Source organism: Gouania willdenowi, chromosome 4 (assembly GCF_900634775.1).
Source record: "Gouania willdenowi chromosome 4, fGouWil2.1, whole genome shotgun sequence".
Classification (NCBI taxonomy): Eukaryota; Metazoa; Chordata; class Actinopteri; order Blenniiformes; family Gobiesocidae; genus Gouania; species Gouania willdenowi.
The window spans coordinates 8,763,966-8,785,005 of record NC_041047.1 but is presented as its reverse complement, the minus strand read 5'-3'; the positions used below and the strand labels follow the sequence as shown (position 1 = coordinate 8,785,005).

Genomic DNA, 21,040 nt, shown 5'->3' with positions numbered 1-21,040 from the left:
TTTCCTAAAGGATGTCATCAGTAAATGAAAAGATCGCATTTATCATTAATATTCTTCTTTCCTAAACGCAGCTGTCAGATGTGCACCAATCAGGATCTTCTAACAATGGGAAGGTCGTTTTCTAAGAGATCTGATTGGTCAGGAGGCGGGACTTTAGTACTCGCTAAGATTCTAGTCAAAACAAAACCTGCTCCCGACCAGGCTAGCCGTTCAGCATAAGTAACCATGGAGATTTAGCTCCGTAATCCAGCACACACTGATTAAATTAAATAAATTAATTGTTGTTTTGTTTTAATGTTCAATTTGCTTGTGTATGATGTTTTTTGTGTGTGTTTATAAATCCAAGACATTTTTTTAACTTATTCTTGTTTTGTCCATTCCTGTTCACATTTTGTTTATTTCTGCTGTTATTTTGTATATTTTTCTGTACTTTTGGCATAATTTTGATTATTTAATTTGTATTTTCTGTCATTTTATATGAGTCATCTTGTGCACTTTTGAAGTTATTTACTTGGTGGTCACAAGAAATTAGTCTGAGGGCTGCACGCTCATTGCCCATGGTCCTATGATACAGTATCTGCTGTGCTTGACGTTCCAAATATTAGAATTAGCAGTGTGCTATGTTTCTATTATCCATGATATGCATCTAAAAGCTGACGTCTGGCTATTTTTAAGTGGTGGAGAAAATCGAGGACAAACTACAGATGGTGCTTGATTTCTCTTAAGAGAACATTTCCAAAGTGGCAGCAATCCGACAAGCTGTGCATGGCTTCAAAATGTGCCCAATTCTCAAGGAAATGATAGTTTTAATAATTTGGACACCAAAATAATAATCATCCCATGCCAGTTTGGTCATTTTTTGTTTTACAAAGTGAAATTTGAAGTTTGGATTGGAGCACAGCAGAGCACAGCAGGAGTGCAAACACATGACAGAAAAAGAGCTAATTTGTTAAAGAAGACCATTTTCAAACTATAAAAACATGAGTTTGACTGAAATACCAATAATAGTGATCATGTTTGTGCTTTCAGCAATGAATATTTACTTTAGTGATATTTCCTTGCAGCTCAAAAATCACATACTAACACACTACTCATACTAATTTTGATGTCAAAATTGGTATAGTTTGTTCACATTAGATAGTATGAAAATATTGAGTATGAAAGAAATACCCAGTTGTATACTATATCAGGAGATTTTTTAAGTATGCACTGTGGGCACACTCGTCATATTCAACTACCCCCGGGGACCAGCTTTAAGCTAAAAATCAAACATCCCTTTTTCAAAATAAAAGCATATCTTGTTGTCTTCCATTAGTTTTAAATGCTTTTGTAAATAGGGCTCTTGTTTTGAAGTCAGTAGCACAATGGTGGGTCTCCGAAAATCACCAAAATGCCGGCATGAAATGCGTTTCCGCGAGTTTTCTAATCATACTTATAGTATATAGTACACAGTATATATTCATTGATTTTGTAGTGTTTAGTATGGAGAGTGCTATTTCGAACACAGCCAATCTGTAACTGGTAGTGTGTGTGCAATGAAAAAAAACAGACAAACTGAGTACTAAAATCAAGATTGTTCCAAGGTCAAACCCAAACTAACTAATTACCGGAAACTGACAATGTCTCCAAGATCATGACAAAGATGTATGCACGGTGGGCACACTAGTCATACTCAAACACCCCATGATGCATTGCAAGGAAATACAAAAACAAAAGCATCTCTTCTTGCCTTCCATTTGTTTTTTAAAGCTTTTGTAAATAGGGCTCTTGCTTTGAAGCTAAACCGGAAGTTTCATCAGTACCACAATGGCGGATAATATGGAATCTCCAGAATGAAATGTGTTTCCATGAGTTTTATATATCAAATGACCACATGTTGATATTTTACTTGGTCACTTTCTCGCTTAAAATGTTTTCAGAACTTTCAAAGGTGGAGAATCAACAGAGATATTTAGCCTCAGTGTGATTCAGGTTTTTGTCTTTGTAGGTTCAAAAGGCATCTTGGGAAACTTGGAAGTATACTTCAGTGGGAACGGTCACTATCCTAATGATACTTAGAGTTTATACTCATTGGGTTTGTAGTGTATAGTATGTTAGTGTGCAATTTCTAACACAGCCTGTGTCTTGTTTTCTATAACATGCATGTTAATTGAATAGAATTCACTTTAAACTGATTGTCGGAGTGTCTGTTTTGTGCACTAAGTAAGCTGAGCTACTCTAACCTGATCACGATACGCTGGTAATTTGTGATTATTTATATTTGTACTCTCAGGTTAATTTTTTCTTTTTTTTGGCTCAAGTTGCTCAAGTGCTTAGTGTGGAGACTAGGCTCGGCTAAATGATGGTTTGCCATGGCAACACAACAGCTCCCAGTCTCTTGTGCACTATATGCCAGCACTCATTTCCATGACAACATTATCAAAAAAATCTCAGCCACAAACAGAGGGCTGCAACAACAACTTCAGTTTGAAGTGTGTCTGCATTTGGGGGAAGTTAAAGTGGAGTATCAGCTAATGAACGACACGCGCACGCACGCACACACACACACACACACACACACACACACACACCACAACACACACACACACACACAGACACACACAAACAAACACCTCACACACACACACACACACACACACACACACACACACACACACACACACACACACACACACACAACAAAAACTCTGGTCAGGTTACATAGTTCCCACCCTGATTCCCTAACCTCCCTCAAGCATAGGGGAAACACTCACATATTAGTGTTGTAGTACTGAAGACTGGTCTTGATCTTGAGACCACATTCTAAAGGTCTTGGTCTTGTCTCGGACTCAAAAGCATTTTTACTCGATATCGAAGTTCCCAGACTCAGGATTTTTGGTCAAGACCAGAAATGATTTCTGCTATTCCTTAACTTTACTAATGTGATAATGAGAAGAAGAAATTATTAAACTAAAGAGAGAAAGTTCTTAAACTGTTCAACCTCGTCATGATTTTTTAACTTGACTCGGTCTCGACTCCCAAAGTCTTGTCTTGGTCATAGTGCATTATGGTCTCGGGAAAGTCTTGGTCTCGGAGCATGTGGTCTTGAGCACAATACTAACACACACACACATACGCAGTGTACCTGGCTGGCATTGATGCAGTCAGTGAAGGCACTCCTCCTGGAGAAGAAGGTAAGGAGCTGCTGCCAGCGGGAGGAGGACGAGGAGGGGGAGGAGGACGCAGGAGAGGAGGTGGAAGGCGAGGAGGTGTGAGGAGGTGCGAGCTCCTCTGACGAGCCCCGCTTGGCCCCAAATTTCTGCTTGAGTCCCAATCCCGCCCCTTGACCCCCTGACGCCCCACCTACCCTCGTGCTGCGGGGGTACAGCGTGTTGTTGCCAAAGATGTAGTTCATTGCGTCTGCTGTTAGTGGTACCTTAGAGAGGAAAGAGTGAGTTCATGTCGTGACTCTTGCCCACTGCTTCACTGAGTGTTCCACTCAGAGAAACTGGAATTGGACTTTGTTCTTCCTCTTTTCTGATAATTCTATCTTCTTTTTTGCATTTTTTCCTAGATAACATCTCTTTCAATGACAGTGCAGCTTGCAGATGGAGCGACGAGGGGGAGAAGGAGGAGGATCTGGAGGAGGAGGAGGTAGAAAGTCCAGCGCAGGTAGAGCGACTCCTTTCAAAGTCCATCTGTCAGGGTCCTACAGTGTCAGTTCTCCCAACAAACCTCAAAGCTCTTCATCCATTTGTCCATCAACCCATTGTTTTCCTTTATCCAGGAGAAATGTCCAGAGTCCACATCGCTGTAAAAATCCAAAGTCTTGTCTCGCCACCTACTTCCTTCACTTCAGAGAGAGAAAGCAGAGCGAGGGGAGGGGGGGGAGTGAGGGCTGGGCAAAGACGACAGGATATGAAAATTGATTGTTTAAGGTAGCTCACTCACTCTCTTCATCTTTTCCCCACCTCCTCTACCTCGCTCCCTTCTTCTGGCCGAGTCCGAGGAGATGACCAGTCAATCTCCAGCCTGTCACTGTGTGAGCTTCCATTAAATATAGAAGCAAGACGGAAGGGAGTGATGACGAGTGGCTGAAGAGATGAAGGGGGGGAGGTGAAGAGATGCAATCGAGGAGGAGAGCATCTGAAGTAGGTGGATGGTTGGAAGAAGCACTCTGCAACTCTTCTGTTACCCCTCCTCTTCCCTCCCACAAGTCTCACTCTCTCTCTCAGTCAGTCGCTACATTATTCCCTCTCCTTCCTTTTCTTTTCTTTTCTCCACCTCACCCCCGCCCACTCTGTGTCTCCCTCCACTTATATTTCAGCAAATTATCTTTTCCAGTCTTTTAATGGACCTGCAACTCGACACCAGCCTCCCTCTCTTCTCCCGTTTTGGCTGATGTCATTACAAGCTACAAGCCACACCCACACAGTTCAATCAACCAATGACATCACAGACCTAACCCATGCACAAAAAAAGTCCACACACACACATACATACAATGATGCCTGTTGCAAGTTGAGAAGCATGTTGAAATAAGCAGTAGTGGTGAGGTGTGTGTGTGTGTGTGTGTGTGTGTGTGTGTGTGTGTGTAGCGCTGTAACCATTCCTTGAATACAATAATTACACAGAATTATTAATTAATTATCTCAACCTCGAAGCCTTGTTTATTTATTTTATTTATTTTTTAAATTAGCTTGCCTGCATTTGTCGTCTTAGTTTGACACCACATGTCGTGACAATTATGGATGTTTTTTTTTTCTCTTTTTGTACTTTGCATATTAATATTAATTAATCAAATTAAATGTACATGTTTCTTAATAAAGAAACAAATACGTTGGTATTAATAACGCTCCTATTATCCTCAAATATTACTAAGACATGCAGAAGTTGACAAATAAAAGGGAGATAGATTATGCTGTTTACAAATTAAACAAAAGGAGATCCTGCACTTCTTTTCATGACACACTGAGGACATTTAGCTCAATACAATACTCTATATTGTTTTTTTCAATAATTCCTTTCATCCACACTGGCAAAAAAAGGTGTAAAAATAGCATTTCCCCATTATGAAGAATTAAAATTAAACTCGTAAAACTGCTCAAATTAACTGATTGACCATAAATCTGAACAGTGTTTATTAACCCTTCTATCATCCTCAACGCATTTTACCCTTAGAGTCAATCTGACCCCAGGGATATTTGCCTCCAGAAAATGATTGTTAGAACATTGTTGACCAAGTTTTTGTGTCAGACGCTTTGTTTACTTGTTGAATACATCAATAACAACCTTAACCATGACCATCAGGCCAAACTTTTAAATTAGAATGAATTTATCTTCTCAAAGTTACTGACAACATTAATGACCACAAGAGTATGAACCCCGTTGACTGTGGTAATGATATGACCTTTCCCTCAGCGCCACCGTCAGGTCAAACTTTCAGTTTTAGTGTATCTTGAAAATCTTTCATCTAAACTCAAAAGTATCAACTGCAGGTGTAGGAATGTAGGGTCATACATGGGTCACACACAGACAGACAAGGTTTACACAGCTGAAAGAGCTTGGGGTCAAATTGACCCCAGAGGAACATCAATGCGTACAGTACAGTGGGGCAAAAAAGTATTTAGTCAGCCACCACTTGTGCGAGTACTCCCACTTAAAAAGATGAGAGAGGCCTGTAATTTTCATAGCTATACCTCAACTATGAGAGACAAAATGAGAAAAAAAAAAAATCCAGAAAATCACATTGTAGCACAACAGTTCAGCCACTCGTCATTTTACAGAAGAGAGCTTTAAGGATCATCCATGGGGCGGGTTATAGGGAACATACAAATACATTTTTTGTAGAGTCCAAATTATTAAAATGTAGAGATCTGGTGGATTTGAAGACTGTACAAATTTCATATAGGGCAAAGCGCTCATCTCAAAATGTACTAAAGTTATTGACTCAGAGGGAAGGAGAGTAATGTTACGAGGAAAACTACATTACACAATACCGATGGTACACAGTAGGAAGAAATGTTTTTGTGTTTCCGTAGAAGGGATTAAACTGTGGAACAGCTTAAATGAGCAGCTCAAGGAATGTCCAAATATAAAACAATTTAGGAAAAGATTTAAATAAATTATTTTTGAAAAATGAAGGAAAACCAGTTGGTTTAGCTGGAAATTTTGTTCAAATGTATGAAGATATACAGTATGTGCTTGTGTTATGCAAGAAAGTGGATAAAACCAAAGGAAGTACGCTATTGTATTAAGACTTTGGAAGAGCGGGTGGGAATTAATGTGTTCAACTTCATCCCACTCCTTTTCGAGCAGCAGTGAATTTTCTGTGTTTGACTATCAATGTTCTTTGGACTATTGTCTTATGCTGTACATACTGTACACTTTTTCATTGTGTGCCTGTAATAAAACTAAACTAAACTGAAAAAAAAATAAACTATTATTTGTTTTTCAAATGATGAACATTGAATGGGGTCAAATTGACCCCAAGAATAATAGCAGGGTTAGGTGATAGATTGGGTATTCAACATTTTTAAGCTTTAATCAAGCAAACGTATACAGTATCGTATCTATGTGATCGCTGCAGCAGTAGTTGTGCATTTGTTTGTGTGGCAAGATTGCAACAATTTACACTGAAGCACGGGATCAACCTCTGCACATGTGCAGAAGCACAAAGACTCACCAGCTCATGTGTTTGTTCTTCTGTGCGTTAGTGTGTAAAATAGAGATAGCCTCCTGAGGCTGCACACTGCACAGCACCCAGGCCACAGCACGCACGCACACGCCACACCACACGCCACACACAGTTGCATGCAGACAGACACACAGCCTGTCGTATAAAATGGAAAACAACAGGCTGTTGCCAAGCACCCAACTGTGATAAAAGAGAGGGAAGGGGAGACAATAGCAACAACAATAATAAAGCATTTGATTTTAAAAGCTTTTGTTTGGCTTTTGCCAAAGAAAAAAAAAAAGAGGAAGGTTGTTAGAGTGTAACAGTTGAAGATAAACTTTATCGAGCTGCTAAATAAGAAATTACAATGTCACATAAATACAAACAGATAAAGAGCAAGATAAACATTGACACAACAAAAAATATTAACTTGATATGAAATATATTTATCGTGCAACAAGATATTACAAAATATCAAAACGTCACAAGCTGTATCGTCAAGTGTATGGGTAATATCATGAGGTGGGGGTCAGATAAAAAAAAAAAAAAATCAACATGATCTACTACACATCAGTTGGTTATGATTTGTTTTTATTTTTTATATTCATATAAAGCTGAAAAGGTCATACCCAGTATGTAAGTATGTCTAGTTATTTTTCCAACTGCAATTCATTTTTCCCTTTCCAAAAATATTGCATGAAATACCTCTGTTGCACCTCCCATCCCAACTAAATGAGTCAAACAAGTAGCCTTTATACTAGATCTGACAATATGATACGATTTGCATGTCACAATACAATATATCCCGATACTAAACAATATGATATACGTCGTGATAAATCGCAACATCAATAATTACAAATTTCACCTTTATAAGTACAAAATGGTATGAAATACAATTCATTTCAATTTTTTTTAAACACAACTAAACTAAACAACTAAATGGTAATTAACTGTAATTCAAGTACAAATGTAAAAAAAAAACAAGTGGTATGTTCATCAAACTGTCAAATTACATTTACCCAAAGTGTTTCTACTTTTGCTTTTATAACAGATTCTGATTCTGTTAAGTTTTTAAATTCTTTTAAAAAAAGTAACCACATACATCTATAAAAGTGCCCAGTATGTTTTATAAAAATAAAGGGCAACTTAGAGCTAAAATACATTGAGGACTGAGGTAGTTTAACAAGGTCTGATGTGGTTCACTGACACCTAGTGACCAGGGGTTTGCGTGCTATGGATACTGTATGTTAGCACAATTATTAAAGAATATGATCAAATAAATCGATTTGGACATTTTTTGTATTGATACGATAATCGTGCGGCGAAATATTGCAATATATGGCCGAAAATGTGTTTTCTTACACCCTTAGTATTTTGGCCTTAAAGTTACACCGTATCATCTATCCATCTCCATCAGGACGCTGAGGCCTATCTTTGTCAACAAAGTTCGTAAACACTCTGTACTGCAGTGTACGACTAAAAGCATCAGAGAGGATGCATGAGCGCATCAATCACACCGCCTGCAGCCAACACACACCTTAAATAAAAAAGAACCGAAATCCTAGCGTTAGCATCTACCAGTCATCATATACGACCAACCTGTCAGCCATGAGCCTGCACGGAGAACAGAAATCACCCGACTACAAGGACATGTTAGCTGACACTGCAACATTTCAGTGGCCCTCGGCCACCTCACAGCTCCTGTGGGCCCCTCCCTCCCTCCCTCCTTCCCGCCCTCCCTTCTCTTTCTCTCTTTCACTTGTTCTCTCCACCTCACCTCCTCTCTCTCTCCAGTCAAATGTCAGGTAGTGAATGCTAACTCTATTAATAATTTAGAGCCAATTAAAGAAAAGCACACATCATGCATGTTTAATGTGTGACTGCTGAGAGAGCCAACTTTGCCCTTCTGTCCTCCACAGGTAAACCAGTCAGGTGACACGTACATGTTAAATGTATTTCTTAATCCAGTTTGCCACCAAAGCTCAGTTTTTTTTTTATGATAGGAGGTTAACACAGGTAAATGTAGTGATTGACGTATTATAACCAGGCCTGGTGTAGAGCAGGACACAGGACAGAACACAGGCATTAATGTCATTAATACATTAATCATAATTACAGAACACATTTACAATCAATAGTTAAACTTTAAAAGAGAGCAATACGCTATATACATAATTGGATCATACGGTGGCTGAGAAGTGCAAAACACTTTTACAAATGCCACAACAAATTTACAATTTGGAAAACAAATTTACAATTTGGAAAACAAATTTACGTAGTTAGCTAAAAAAAAAAAAAATAGCAAAACAGTTTTACAAATATTGAAACAGATTTACAATAGCGCATTGTAAGTGTAAAAGTGATTCCATATTTGTTCATTTGTTTTGCCATTTGTGATTTTTTTTTGCTTATTATTTTAAATTTGTTTTCAAAATTGGAAATTTGTTGTGGTATTTGTAAATGTTTTACACTTCAAATTTAGTTAGATTTGCAGATTTAGTCGTTTTTCAAACAATTCAAGTTGTATTTAAGGCCAATAATATATTATTATTACCGGAAAACATTCAAAAGCTCTTTATTCAAACTTTATACAAACTGAGAAGTAAAATTCATTTTAGGTATGTGACAACTAGGAAAAGCTTTTGTGTTTCAGAATGTGGAATAAGATCCTGGAACAGTTTGCCAATGGAAATCAAAGCGCGAACAAATATCAAGCAATTTAAAAGAAAACAAAAAATATATATATATCTTTATGCTGAATGACAATTTTGAAAGTGTGAAATATGTTTTTTTTGGGTGTATTATAATCAAAATCATATAAAGATTGTCAATCCCACATATCTGGTTCTTTCTTTTATTTTTTATCAATTAATTCATTTTATTTTGTTGTTTTTTTAGTTTCCCCCCTTTGTTTTTCTTTTTTCTTTGATTAATCCTCACCTGGTTGGCTTTATGAATAGCATTGCTCTGTTAAAGTATCTGTCAATCACAACACAATATGGTTATATGGTATATATGGTACAGCTGTAAGAATTTTAGAAAATGTAATAAATTAGGAAATTGTGTCTGAAAATGTACAGGTTGTCTAAAAAAAATCATATCAAGATGTGACCAAAATAATTGATTAGAAAACAGGATGCTGAAAATTAGATTATTTGTTACTGTAATGTAGAAAAAGGGGTGGGACTAATAAGTGTTCACTTCCACCCACTCCCTTTCGAAGACAAAAAGCATGTGTATGTAATAATATATGTAATTATTGTTGTTTTTTTTTGCTTTTCTTTTTTTTCTGCAGGGAACCCATCTGATCACATCTTTTGTTAATTGTATGATTGTTTCTTGTATTATTGCATTTGCAATTTGCCACTGACCACATTAAACACTTATAGTCACGTCTGTTGCTTTCTTTGCTGTCATGTTGCATAATCTCATCTATCACATAACAACTGTGATTATTAGCTTTTTATATGGTCTACAGTTGCAATGGAAATGGGATGCAGTGTGTACAGACGCCAGCTGGATCTATGCTGTGGTCTGGTCTAAAGGTTCCTAACCACTTTGGCTGGCCCCCAGCACTTCCATTAGGTCCCTTTTAGATTCTGGTAACAACCATTTTGCAGAGCTGTGTCGATGCTGACCAGTCAGAGGAAAAGGTTTTTAGAGCCTCGGTCAGACGACGCACATGCATGAGCAACAAAGGAATCCCTGAGAAATGAATATTAATTTCTCTTAGTGTTAGAGTTGATTGTGTCCCATAAAATGAGATGGCATCTTCGATTACAGGTTAACAATTTAAGCAGATCTCTGACAAAACTGTACAAAACACAGTGACAACCCTAACTGATCAGTCTGCAAACAACTAAAAAAAGGAACTCCATCCACTTCACTTCAGAAAATGAAAAGGCCAACAAACAAATAAAGATTCACAGATTTTAATCAAACTGATGGACTGTTTTTCTTTTATCCAATGAAGGAAATAAAAAAAAAAACAGCCATCACAAATATATCAGACTGATCTAAAAATAATATAAATTTACTATTTCTCGCAATTTTAACCTGCGTTATAAACTGGAAGGTGAAAGGCCGACTGCCTTATGTTTACATTAGAGTTAAGTTCATCAGGCTGACTTTTACAAAACTGTTTAATTATTATTATTTTTTGCACCAAAACACTTTGTTTTTCTTCTGTAAACATGTCATAAAATTATTTAAAATTATGATTTGTAAATATATATATATATATATATATATATATATATATATATATATATATATATATATATATGTAAATGTTTAGTATTATCCTAATATCAAAAATCTTAAACATAAATTAAACATTAGGATGAAACAATTTGAAGTTTCTTTGTTTGTAATTTGGTTATTTGCTTATATTTTGTTGTGTAAATTCAAATTAATTGGTTACCATATGTAATATTTACTGAGGAATAATAATAATAATAATAATAATAATAATAATAATAATAATAATAATAATAATAATAATAATAGGGCCAAGGATGTGTAGTTCATTGTCTCTTATTAAACCGAAAGTATAGAATTATAATGTAAATCATTTTAGTGTAGAGCCTAGGTTCCCAAAGTGGGTACGGGTACCCCCAGGCCAGGAGTATGCAAATTGTCATGGGGAGTACATGAATAATAAGTAAAAAAAACAGTGTGACAAAATTGGGAGAATAGAATATAAATAGACCAACAGTCAGGAGCCTCCATGCATTGCCACAAATTACACGTTGGCCTCTGTAAGACTGCCCTCTAGTGGTGAGAAAAAAACAATCAATCAAAAAAGCGTAAACATGGCCAGAATTACAGAGTTCTGTGCATCCTCTCAACCTCACCATTCCTATTAAAATTGTTGGGAGTTGAATTTCAGAGTGATGATTGTGTTGTATTACTGCTGTATGTTCAATCAACAAGTGTTTGGTAGATTTATTTTTCCAAAAAAAGAGAGATTGTTTCTCACTGAAAATGCCAGTAGACTAATTATTTAAATGAATCATGTGATAATTCTGAATACAATGTTTTCTTGTGCGCTTCTAGTTTAATATCATCTTTTCATTGTATATTATTCTTCAATAGGATAGGTAAAATTCAAAACAACGTATATGACATTAAATTATTGTGTTTTTTAAGTGTGCAGGAGTAAGGGGGTTCATAACTTCAGGGTAAATGTTTGAAGGGGTACGGGAGTGAGAAAAGTTTGGGAACCCCTGGTGTAGAGCAATGAGCAATCTCATGCTACAGGCTAGCGAGTGCTAGCATTGGTGCTAACCAGTGCAATGGAGAATTATTGGGAATGATGGAGCAGCCACAGAAGATGTGTCCGTGTAATGCTGTAGTTAAAGAGTTTGAAGGTTGTTGGTTTGCGTTCCCATGTTTCCAGTTTCCTTTCACACATTAAAGGGTTGATTTTGACTAAAGTCTCTTAATGAGCACAAGAGTTTCCTGCGTGTCTGTCTTTGCATGTTGGGCTTGTGGTTAACAAGCTTCTTGTCCCAGTGTCTGTGCAAATTGCCCTTAAAGAGTGTGTTATCAAGTTGGTATTTGCATTGCAGTGCAGTGGAGCTCCTGCCTTATGATTAATGAGGAGGTCTTTCCTACTTTCTGTGATTACATCTGGGGAACAAAGGAGGCGCTTGTTTAGTGAGGATCGACTTGTCTGACTCTCGGCCACTAATGTGCTCCATCTCTGCTTGTGTCTGCCTGTAATTCCCCATCCATCCCATCAATTGCTGCTGTCTGCTCATCTTTGACCTCACTCCCTTCCTAATTATCTGCATTAGCTTAATGACTAAGAGCTGCATTCACGCGTCTCTGAGTGGACCTTGTGTGTTGTATTCTCTGTATGGGATGCAAAAAAAAAAAAAAAATAGAAGAAGTAGAAGCAGCTAATGTACTTATTCATGAGTGACAATAACATGCAAAAGATCCCTTCAGATTGCTGTTCAAATACAACAGTCTGGAACTTACTGTATATTACTGTTTATTAAGACATAGATACAGTATTAAGTACTTTAAATGATGAACAGGATTCAGTCGGGTTTGATTTGATACTTTAGTTTTTTTTTTGTTTTTTTTTTGCCAATTAGCCTCTGCTGCCCCCTGCAGACAATCACCTGTCACTACAAAATAAAAAAGCAATAAATTGAAGGATCAATAGATCAGATGAACAAAACCTCTATTAGAATATAATGACCTTAAATGTGTTTTAAATGTATGTTACGTAAAGACTGAAATAACAAATGCAACAGCAGCGTGCTCTGCTTTAACATGATCTACAGCGAGTGTTCAGGCTCATCATAGTCATGCAACACCTACATATGGAGTAAAGTGCATTTCTGAAGTAATGTTAGTCATTTAAAGTAGAGTAAGCACAGGTTTTTCTTCTCTCTTTTTTTGCAAAACTTTAACTGGAATTAATGGGATATAAATAAGGAATTTACAAAATTGATGGTTGGCCTTAACAGGAATGTTCAATATAGTTGGGGATATATACCAGTATTTCAGCATCATCTTGACTTAAATAACCAGATATCACACAAGTTTACTTGATAATATCTCTGCTATTTCTCAATCACATGCACATAACACACTGGGTGCAAAGGCCACGCCCCCTGCATACTGAACCTTAACCTTATTTTCATTACTTTACTCAACATTGACTGTGTGCTTGGGGAGTGGGGAGTTTTTGCCACTCAAATCTTTGTTAACAAATGTAAAAATGAATAAATGTATTGAGTTGGAATCACATTCTTTTGTTTAAGAAAGTATTAATTTCTGCAAGTTGTAAGAAACAAGATGCTTACAAAAATGTAACAATTGTAAAGTTCTACTTACAAATAAATCTGTGGATGTTAGGTTTTTTGTATTGTATTATTTTGCATGTCTGCCACTAATATGTTTGGATATGACGCAGGGAATTAAAATTACTATTACTACTAACACTATTATACTATTTTCATACCAATGCACTAACTTTTTGTACCAATGCACTTTTTTTCTGATTAACTTTTATACTGATGAACCTTTTATTCTCACAGACTTTTACCATACTGTATGTTGTTTTTATGATAACTGTGTCTGTCCTGGAATTAATCTTTAAGTGTACTTGTATGTTGCGTGGGGGGCATTTGCAATTCTATTATACTTTGTACAATGATAACAAAAAAAAAAAAGATTCTGATTATTTTGGTCCAAATGCCAGTTTGTGCTGCTTTTGGTTGCTCTAAATAATCAGAAAAAGTCAAAGATGTTGATGTAACCCTCTTTTGTTTACCGAAAGAGGATAAAAACAGTTGGGACCCAAAAAATAATCTATGACTGCAGGGGGCGACAGATCCAACTCTGCGATTTGGTAGTAGACACTGAAGCAGAGAAGAAGGGCTCTCCAAAGAGACCTTTACTCTCGCTTAAACAGTGGGCGGCTGACGCTCTGAGTAAATCACGGACTGTTTAAGGACTCCAACCCAAAAGGACTTCCATTCTCGTCCCCTTGCAACCCTAGTTATAATAAACCTAATGACTTTTTTTTTTATTAAAGGGCCCATGTTACGCTAAATCACCTTTTCTGTGCTTTAAACATCATAAAAGTGCTATTTGGGCTTCATATATCATTGATCGTTAGTTAGAGGGTGATTTTCGGGGCGCCACAGCTGCTCCTCAGGGATGGGTCAAATGCAGAGGACAAATTTCATATGTGTAAAAAGCATATGACCATAATAAAAGCGATAATAAAAAATAAATAAAAAATAGACACGCCCACTCATGAATATGTATAGGTAGGCCACAAATCAGCCTGTTTGTGTAGAATTGCTCAGAAAGGGACTTTTCAGAGGGATAAAACTCTGTAAAACAGGTGAGTTTGGGGGAAAAAAAAAAGTTTTTGGGGATCTTAGAACAAATGGAGATGGGTGGAAAAAAAGCATGATATGATACCTTTAAAGAAGCGACACATTTAGTACCACTAAGTGTGCAGAGTAGAGTATTTTGACTCTGGAAATCCAGAAAAAATCTCATGACGCATGCACACAAAGGGAGACAGCATGCTTGTTTAGTTAGTGTTTTAAAGTGTGAACATCTGGCACAGGTTTACAGCATAAATCACTGATGCTTTGTGTGCATGCAGCGGGACTCAGAGGCTGGATTACCTGGTAATACGAGTGGCTTTGTGAATAGAGGGAGGAAAACAATGGGGCTGGGTCTTGGTTGGACCTCTCTCCATCAGGGCGAGGCCACGCTCCGTCATCATAGGAGCGCTCGGGTGATTCTACCTATAATGTATAGACATAACTCAACAAGGTGCAGCACACACACACACACACACAAAGACTGACACACACACACTAGATCAGAATCACAGTGAGTTCAGGCCTCACTCTCTGACCCAAAAACACAAACCAAGGGGAAAAACTTCATCAGAATCCAAACTATTGCTCAAAAAAATTGTATTGAGTGAGTTTCATTCAGATTCGTGCTTTAGTGAAGTCAGTCTGCACCAGGAGTGTCAAACTTATTTTAGTTCAGGGGCCAAATATGGAGCAGTTTGATGGGCCACAGATTATAGGTGGAGAAAACAAGGTATTTCAACATTATTGTGCTCTAGTTTGCACCTCCACATGTAAATAGTATATAAAGTAAGACAATATCCAAGCAATACGTGTACTTTACGTAACTTAAATTTTCTTGATTTTGTGTATTTAATTTTTTATTTGTTTATTTGTTAGCCTTTATTTTAAATTGTATGTTTATTGAAGGGTGAAACTTTTATACAAGCCCTATGGGCTTTGTTCCCTCCTTGCACTTTTAATGTTGTTTTTTTTTTTTTTTTTAATATGTGCTAAATGAATAAATTAAATTAAACTAACTACTTCATATTTCACTTGGTGATTTTGTGCACGTTTTTAAAATCTAGGTGTAATTTGTGAGAGAGCGAGAGAGAGAGAGAGAGAGAGAGAGAGAGAGAGAGAGAGAGAGAGAGAGAGAGAGAGAGAGAGAGAGAGAGAGAGAACATGCACATGGTGAGACCAAGATGGCAGCTCCATCTGTCATACAGAAACATGCCAGACCAGGAAGCAGTGGTCACGCAAACAACAACATAAACAAACACAAGGAAGGAGTGCTAAAAATAGAAGACAACATGCAAACACAACAAAGAGACACATTAGAGGCCGACGACCAATGACAACCACGGCCACTGGATTCAAGACTCAAGGTCATCAGAAATAATCAAGGACAAACACCAGCACTGGTCATCTGTGCACATGCCATGGACACAAACTAACCAAATCAAAAACACTTTCGAAGTAAATTCTTTAACTGCAAGTACAAACAAAAGAAATTTGCAGAAATGTGCAAAATCATGTGTGCGTGTTGTATAATATATTCATATTTAGGTGTAAGTAAAGATTTTCGGATAATGCATTGATACAATGTAACAAATCTCTACACTGCAACCATGTTAAATCATATTAAGCATATTTAAGTTTGTATTTGTTGCAGAGAAATGGAGCAGCCACACGGCGGCGCTGCAGCACAACCTTTCATTGACAAATACCTACTTTACTCAAACTCAAACTGAGAACATGACAAGTTACTAAGTCTGTGCAGACAAACTAATGTTAGTGTATAACAGCGTAAAATGGAATAATGTGGAAAGCTGTTTGAGCTTACATTTATTATCAGTGATATCAACCATGGTGAAGCTTTACTACTGTTCAAATTATTATATGCTAATGAGGGGGTGGGGAAAAGCTTATTTAAACTTGCCATTGGCTTTCAAAAAAATTACAATTAACCAGGCAGCTGGATCTGGTTCTCATCCCTCCTAATTCATTTGTATTAGATCTACTAGTACTACTAGTTCATCTTCTAGTTTTACTAGTACTAGTAAAAGACTAAAAACTAGTCTACTAGACAGATTTTGAGTGTAATAGAAGTAAGTAAACTCCACTAGTAAAGGTTTTGCCATTAGATATAATTCTGTATTACTTCTAGAACTAGTAAAGCTTTGAGTTTTTCTAGTAACACATTTTAAGTCTACTTGTACTACTAGTAAAACACAATATCGGTGCTATCATAGTGGGTGACTTGAACATTCGTGTTGATGATGAAAACAACAGCCAAAATAATTATTTATCTCACTATTAGATTCAATCAGCTTTACACAAAATGTAAACAAACAAACTCATCTTAATCATGCCCTGGACCTTGTTCTAACATATGGTTTAGAAATTGATCACCTGACAATATATCCTCAAAATCCTATTCTTTCAGATCACATTTTGTTATCCTTTGAATTTAGATTATCAGTCTGCTTAAACTCTGAGAGAAGAGTACTCTATAGTAGATCACTATCTGAAAAAGCTATAGCTAGATTTAAAGATTTAGCTCCATCATTGCTTACCTCTGATCCATATGATATCTCAACAGAGAGTAGCTACCAATGTCTTACGACAGAGAAAATAGATGACCTTGTCAAAAGTGCAATGTTGTCACTGCACACAGCTCTGGAAGCTGTTGCTCCGCTTAAAAAGAAGACGATATGTCTTAAAGAGGTTGCTCCCTGGTATACTTATGAATTGCGTCTTCTAAAACAAGCATTGCAAAAATTGTAAAGGAAGTGGCTCTCTTCAAGCATGTTAGAAGTTAATAAAGCTAAACTCAAAACCTACTTATTTGCTAAAGTGTATATCGTATAATAGCATTAACTTAACTCTGTAATGATTGCTAAAGATCATTACATGTGCCCAGTACAAGACGAAGTCTTGTCTCTAGTGGTAGCATTTCAGACCATGGCAGACGCCGCAAGATGCTTTGACGTTAATAAAACCACTAAAAACAAAGCCCAAAACCATGCGGGCAGACCTGCAAATAGTGCATCATGTTTTTCTGCAGTCCGTCCCTTCTCCTCGCCCTTCTCTCTCTTCTCTGTTTCAGGTGTCTTGATGCTGGAGCTGGTAGTTCCTGATCAGTGCTTTGCAGCTCAACTAGTCTGGGACACTCCGATGGTCCATCCTTCCATCCTGTTCTGTTCGTCCTTCTGACCACTAACCCAACCAGTCAAAGCAGATAGCTGCCACCTCTGAAACTGGTTCTGTTGGAGATTTCTTCCTATAAATAAAAACAAGAGGGAGTTTTTTCTTCCCACTGTCGCTAAATGCTTGTTCATGTGGATCTTGTTGGGTTTTTTCTTTCTTGCTATGGACTTTATATTTTGTTAAGCGCGCTGAGATGACTTTGTTGTAATTTGTGCTATATAAATTAAGTTGAATTGAATTGAAACATACGCACAAACACAATGTGCTCAGATTTGAAGGCTGGACACACATGCACTAAACATGCCATAAGACAGAAGTGTATGATAGGATAAATCACATGCTTGGGGGAAGTGGCCTGTCTGTGTTAGTGACGATTGTGACGATGCAAAATGAGGGTCACCGTGGTTACCTGTGCAGGTGAGATGTGCTTGTGAGTGACGTATCCGTGAACATGTTGAATCTGAGACAGCTGACGCTCCGCCACCTGAACAAGCTCCGCGCCTCGAAGGTCACTGTGTCGGCCCAGCGATCCGTCTCTTCCCAGCGAGCGGGTTCGCATCCTCTCCGCGGTGCCACCATCACCTCTGTCTCTCCCCCATCCCCTCCCCTGCCTCCCCAGAGTTCCTCCATTTCTCCCCAGAGAACCCCCGTTCCTCCCCAGTGTCCCTCCGTCCCTCAGCTCTAATCTCATTGGATGCTGATGGCAATGATGGAGCCTCGGGGCGCCTGGTGACGCCCCTTCTTCCTCTTGACATCTGTACTTCTGAATTGAGAAGGGATGGATGAGGGAGAGGAGGAGGCAAGGTGGAGGAAGCCAGGTAGAAATATAGAGAATGGGAAAGTGAAGGAGAGCATCATGGAATGGAAAAAAAGAAAGAAAAACAGAGGAAAGACGTTATTTAAAAAAAACAAGCAGATAAAGAATATTTAGTAAAGCTGGAAAAGAACAGTATTAGGATTAAAGACAATGCACAGCCATGTGTGTGTCCACATGAATGTGTAATTAGGAAAAGTGGGACGATGTCATATTCAACAAGATATTACAATATTAAAATGTCACAAGATGTATCGATGGTGGTAGGAGCGTTAAAGGGGACATATCATGCTAAATCCACTTTTTTAGCCCTTAAAGGCATTTTGTTGTATATTTAGAGTGTTTAGAAGTACAGAAAAGTTCAAATTAGTCTCTTCAGGTGCTCCGTTGATATCTTTATATTCTGTTTTGGTCATATTTTTCAATCTGTTTCGATTTTCTAGTCTCTATTACGTTTTTTTAACAATGACGTCACAGTATTTGCAGCAGAACTGCCAAATTAGGACATCGACTCCAGGCCCAACACTTCGAGCATTCCGCCATTTTTGTTTCTCGCTGCGATTTTGTAGACCAAGCTCAAGGATGCCGAAGTTACGAGAGGATAAGTCAAAAATGTTTGGTTGTTAGATGTAGTAACCCACACGCTTCATTACACCGTCTCCCAGCATCAGAACCTTTTCAAAGTGCCTGGTTGAGTTCTATTTTTCACGGAAATGTACCCACATCTGTGGGTAAGGTCATTTTTGTGTGCGCGAATCACTTCAAGGATGACTGCTTCAGCAACCTCCGCCAGTATAAATAAGGATTTGCCGAAAGACTTTTTCTGATTGAGGGTTCAATTCCTTCTATCTTTGGAGACCACGAACAGAGCACTTTGGTAAGCTGTAAATAACGCTAAAAAGTGTGATGATAAGACGTCCCTGTCATTGTTTTGTTAGCATTAGCAGTTGTACCGTCTTCATATGTTAGCGCCGTGTACTCATTTTAGATCCCAACAATATCATATTGTATTGTGAACTCAGTGAATATTGCACCCCTAGTAATTAGATATGTAATGAAGTTCAGTTAGTTTGTGGCTCACATAAGCTATAGTCCAGGGCTGTGTTCGAAATGGCATACTCAGTATATACTCATTGAGTTTGTAGTGTATAGTACGGTCTACTATATACTATTAGTATGATTAGTATGATGACCATTCCCACTGAAGTATACTTCCAAGTTTACCATGATGCATTCTGAACCTTGAACAACAAAAACCTGAATCACACTGAGGCTAAATATCTTTGTTGATTCTCTACCTTAGAAAGTTCTGAAAACATTTTAAGTGAGAAAATGACAAAGTAGAATATCAACATGTGGTCATTTGATCCATAAAACTCATGGAAACACATTTCATGCCGACATTTCAGAGATTCACCATTGTGTTACTGACTAAACTTCCGGTTAACTAAACTAATGGAAGACAAGAAGAGATGCTTTTATTTTGAAAAGGGGACTTGACTTTTAGCTTGAAGCCGGTTCCAGGACAATTTTACGTTCCGCTCACAATGCATCACGGGGCGGTTGAGTATGAATAGCGTGCTCACTGTGCATACTTAAAAAATGTCCCGATATAGTATACATCCGGATATTTCTCGCGTACTCAATCTTTCCATCCTATCAAATGTGAAAGCACTACATACTCATTTTGACGTCAGATTTTGCATGAGTAGTACGTTAGTATGACATTTTGAACACAGCCCAGGTGTGAGCTCAACATGATGCTAATTGTCTTTCTGGTCTTCAGTCATTGTCCAGGTGAATGCACAATGCACACACACACACGCACACGCACAGGACACAAAATGTAAGATTTCAGGCTAAACTCAGTGACGACAGAGAGTGAAGTACAGTAAAAACTTTTTTTTAAGGAAACAAATTCTCATTTTACCTGCACTTCATTCCAAGATCTCCCAAACAAAGAAAAAAAGGTGTATTTTACTGCTTTCACCTGTTGCTTCACAGATGCATATTTATGAAAAATCAACGGTACAGCTGCCCTTAATGGTAGCAGTGGTCTGCATCTGAGGCGCCACCCAAGTACAACATTCACCCATAACTATAAAGGCTCCAGGGAAGGGCGTAACGCACACGCACATGCACACAGAGAGAGAAAGTTGCTCATGTGTTAAATTAAGAGAGTTAAATTCAACATCATGTGAGCAGCACAGCATGCACTGCTCCATCTGTCTATTAGAGAAATAACAGAGGGGAGAATCTAGTTTTATTGCATGTCAGGGCACAACTTTACTACCTGTGAATTAATGAATTACTTGAACAATCCTAAATAGGAAGAACATCATGTTGGTGCAAAGAAGGGAACTTTTATTTCCATCTACCATCCAATGAGGCTGGATTTCTTTCAAAATAAAAAAATCAGTCAATTGCTGATGAAAATATTGCAGGGGGAAAAAATAATAGTTTGATTGGGTTTAAAGCTGCTGGAGAAGATAATTTTTTCAAGAATCAGATAAA

At 37.6% G+C, this 21,040-nt stretch overlaps 1 protein-coding gene across 7 annotated transcripts in view; it reads right to left on the bottom strand.

Moving 5' to 3' along the window:
• LOC114461501 (discs large homolog 1-like protein) overlaps window positions 1–21,040 on the bottom strand; it is a 121,475-nt gene that overhangs the window by 68,904 nt on the left and 31,531 nt on the right. For 3 of the 7 annotated variants that reach the window (XM_028443617.1, XM_028443618.1, XM_028443621.1), the window contains 2 exons: window positions 18,122–18,475; window positions 14,824–14,946 (listed from right to left, as the gene is read on the bottom strand). The exons of 1 other annotated variant lie outside the window; for it this stretch is intronic. In XM_028443617.1, coding sequence (XP_028299418.1) covers window positions 14,824–14,946; window positions 18,122–18,475 — 477 coding nt within the window. Of the gene's footprint in view, window positions 1–3,124; window positions 4,200–14,823; window positions 14,947–18,121; window positions 18,476–21,040 lie in introns of those variants that run through there. 3 more of the 7 variants (XM_028443623.1, XM_028443619.1, XM_028443622.1) reach the window with 3 other exon arrangements.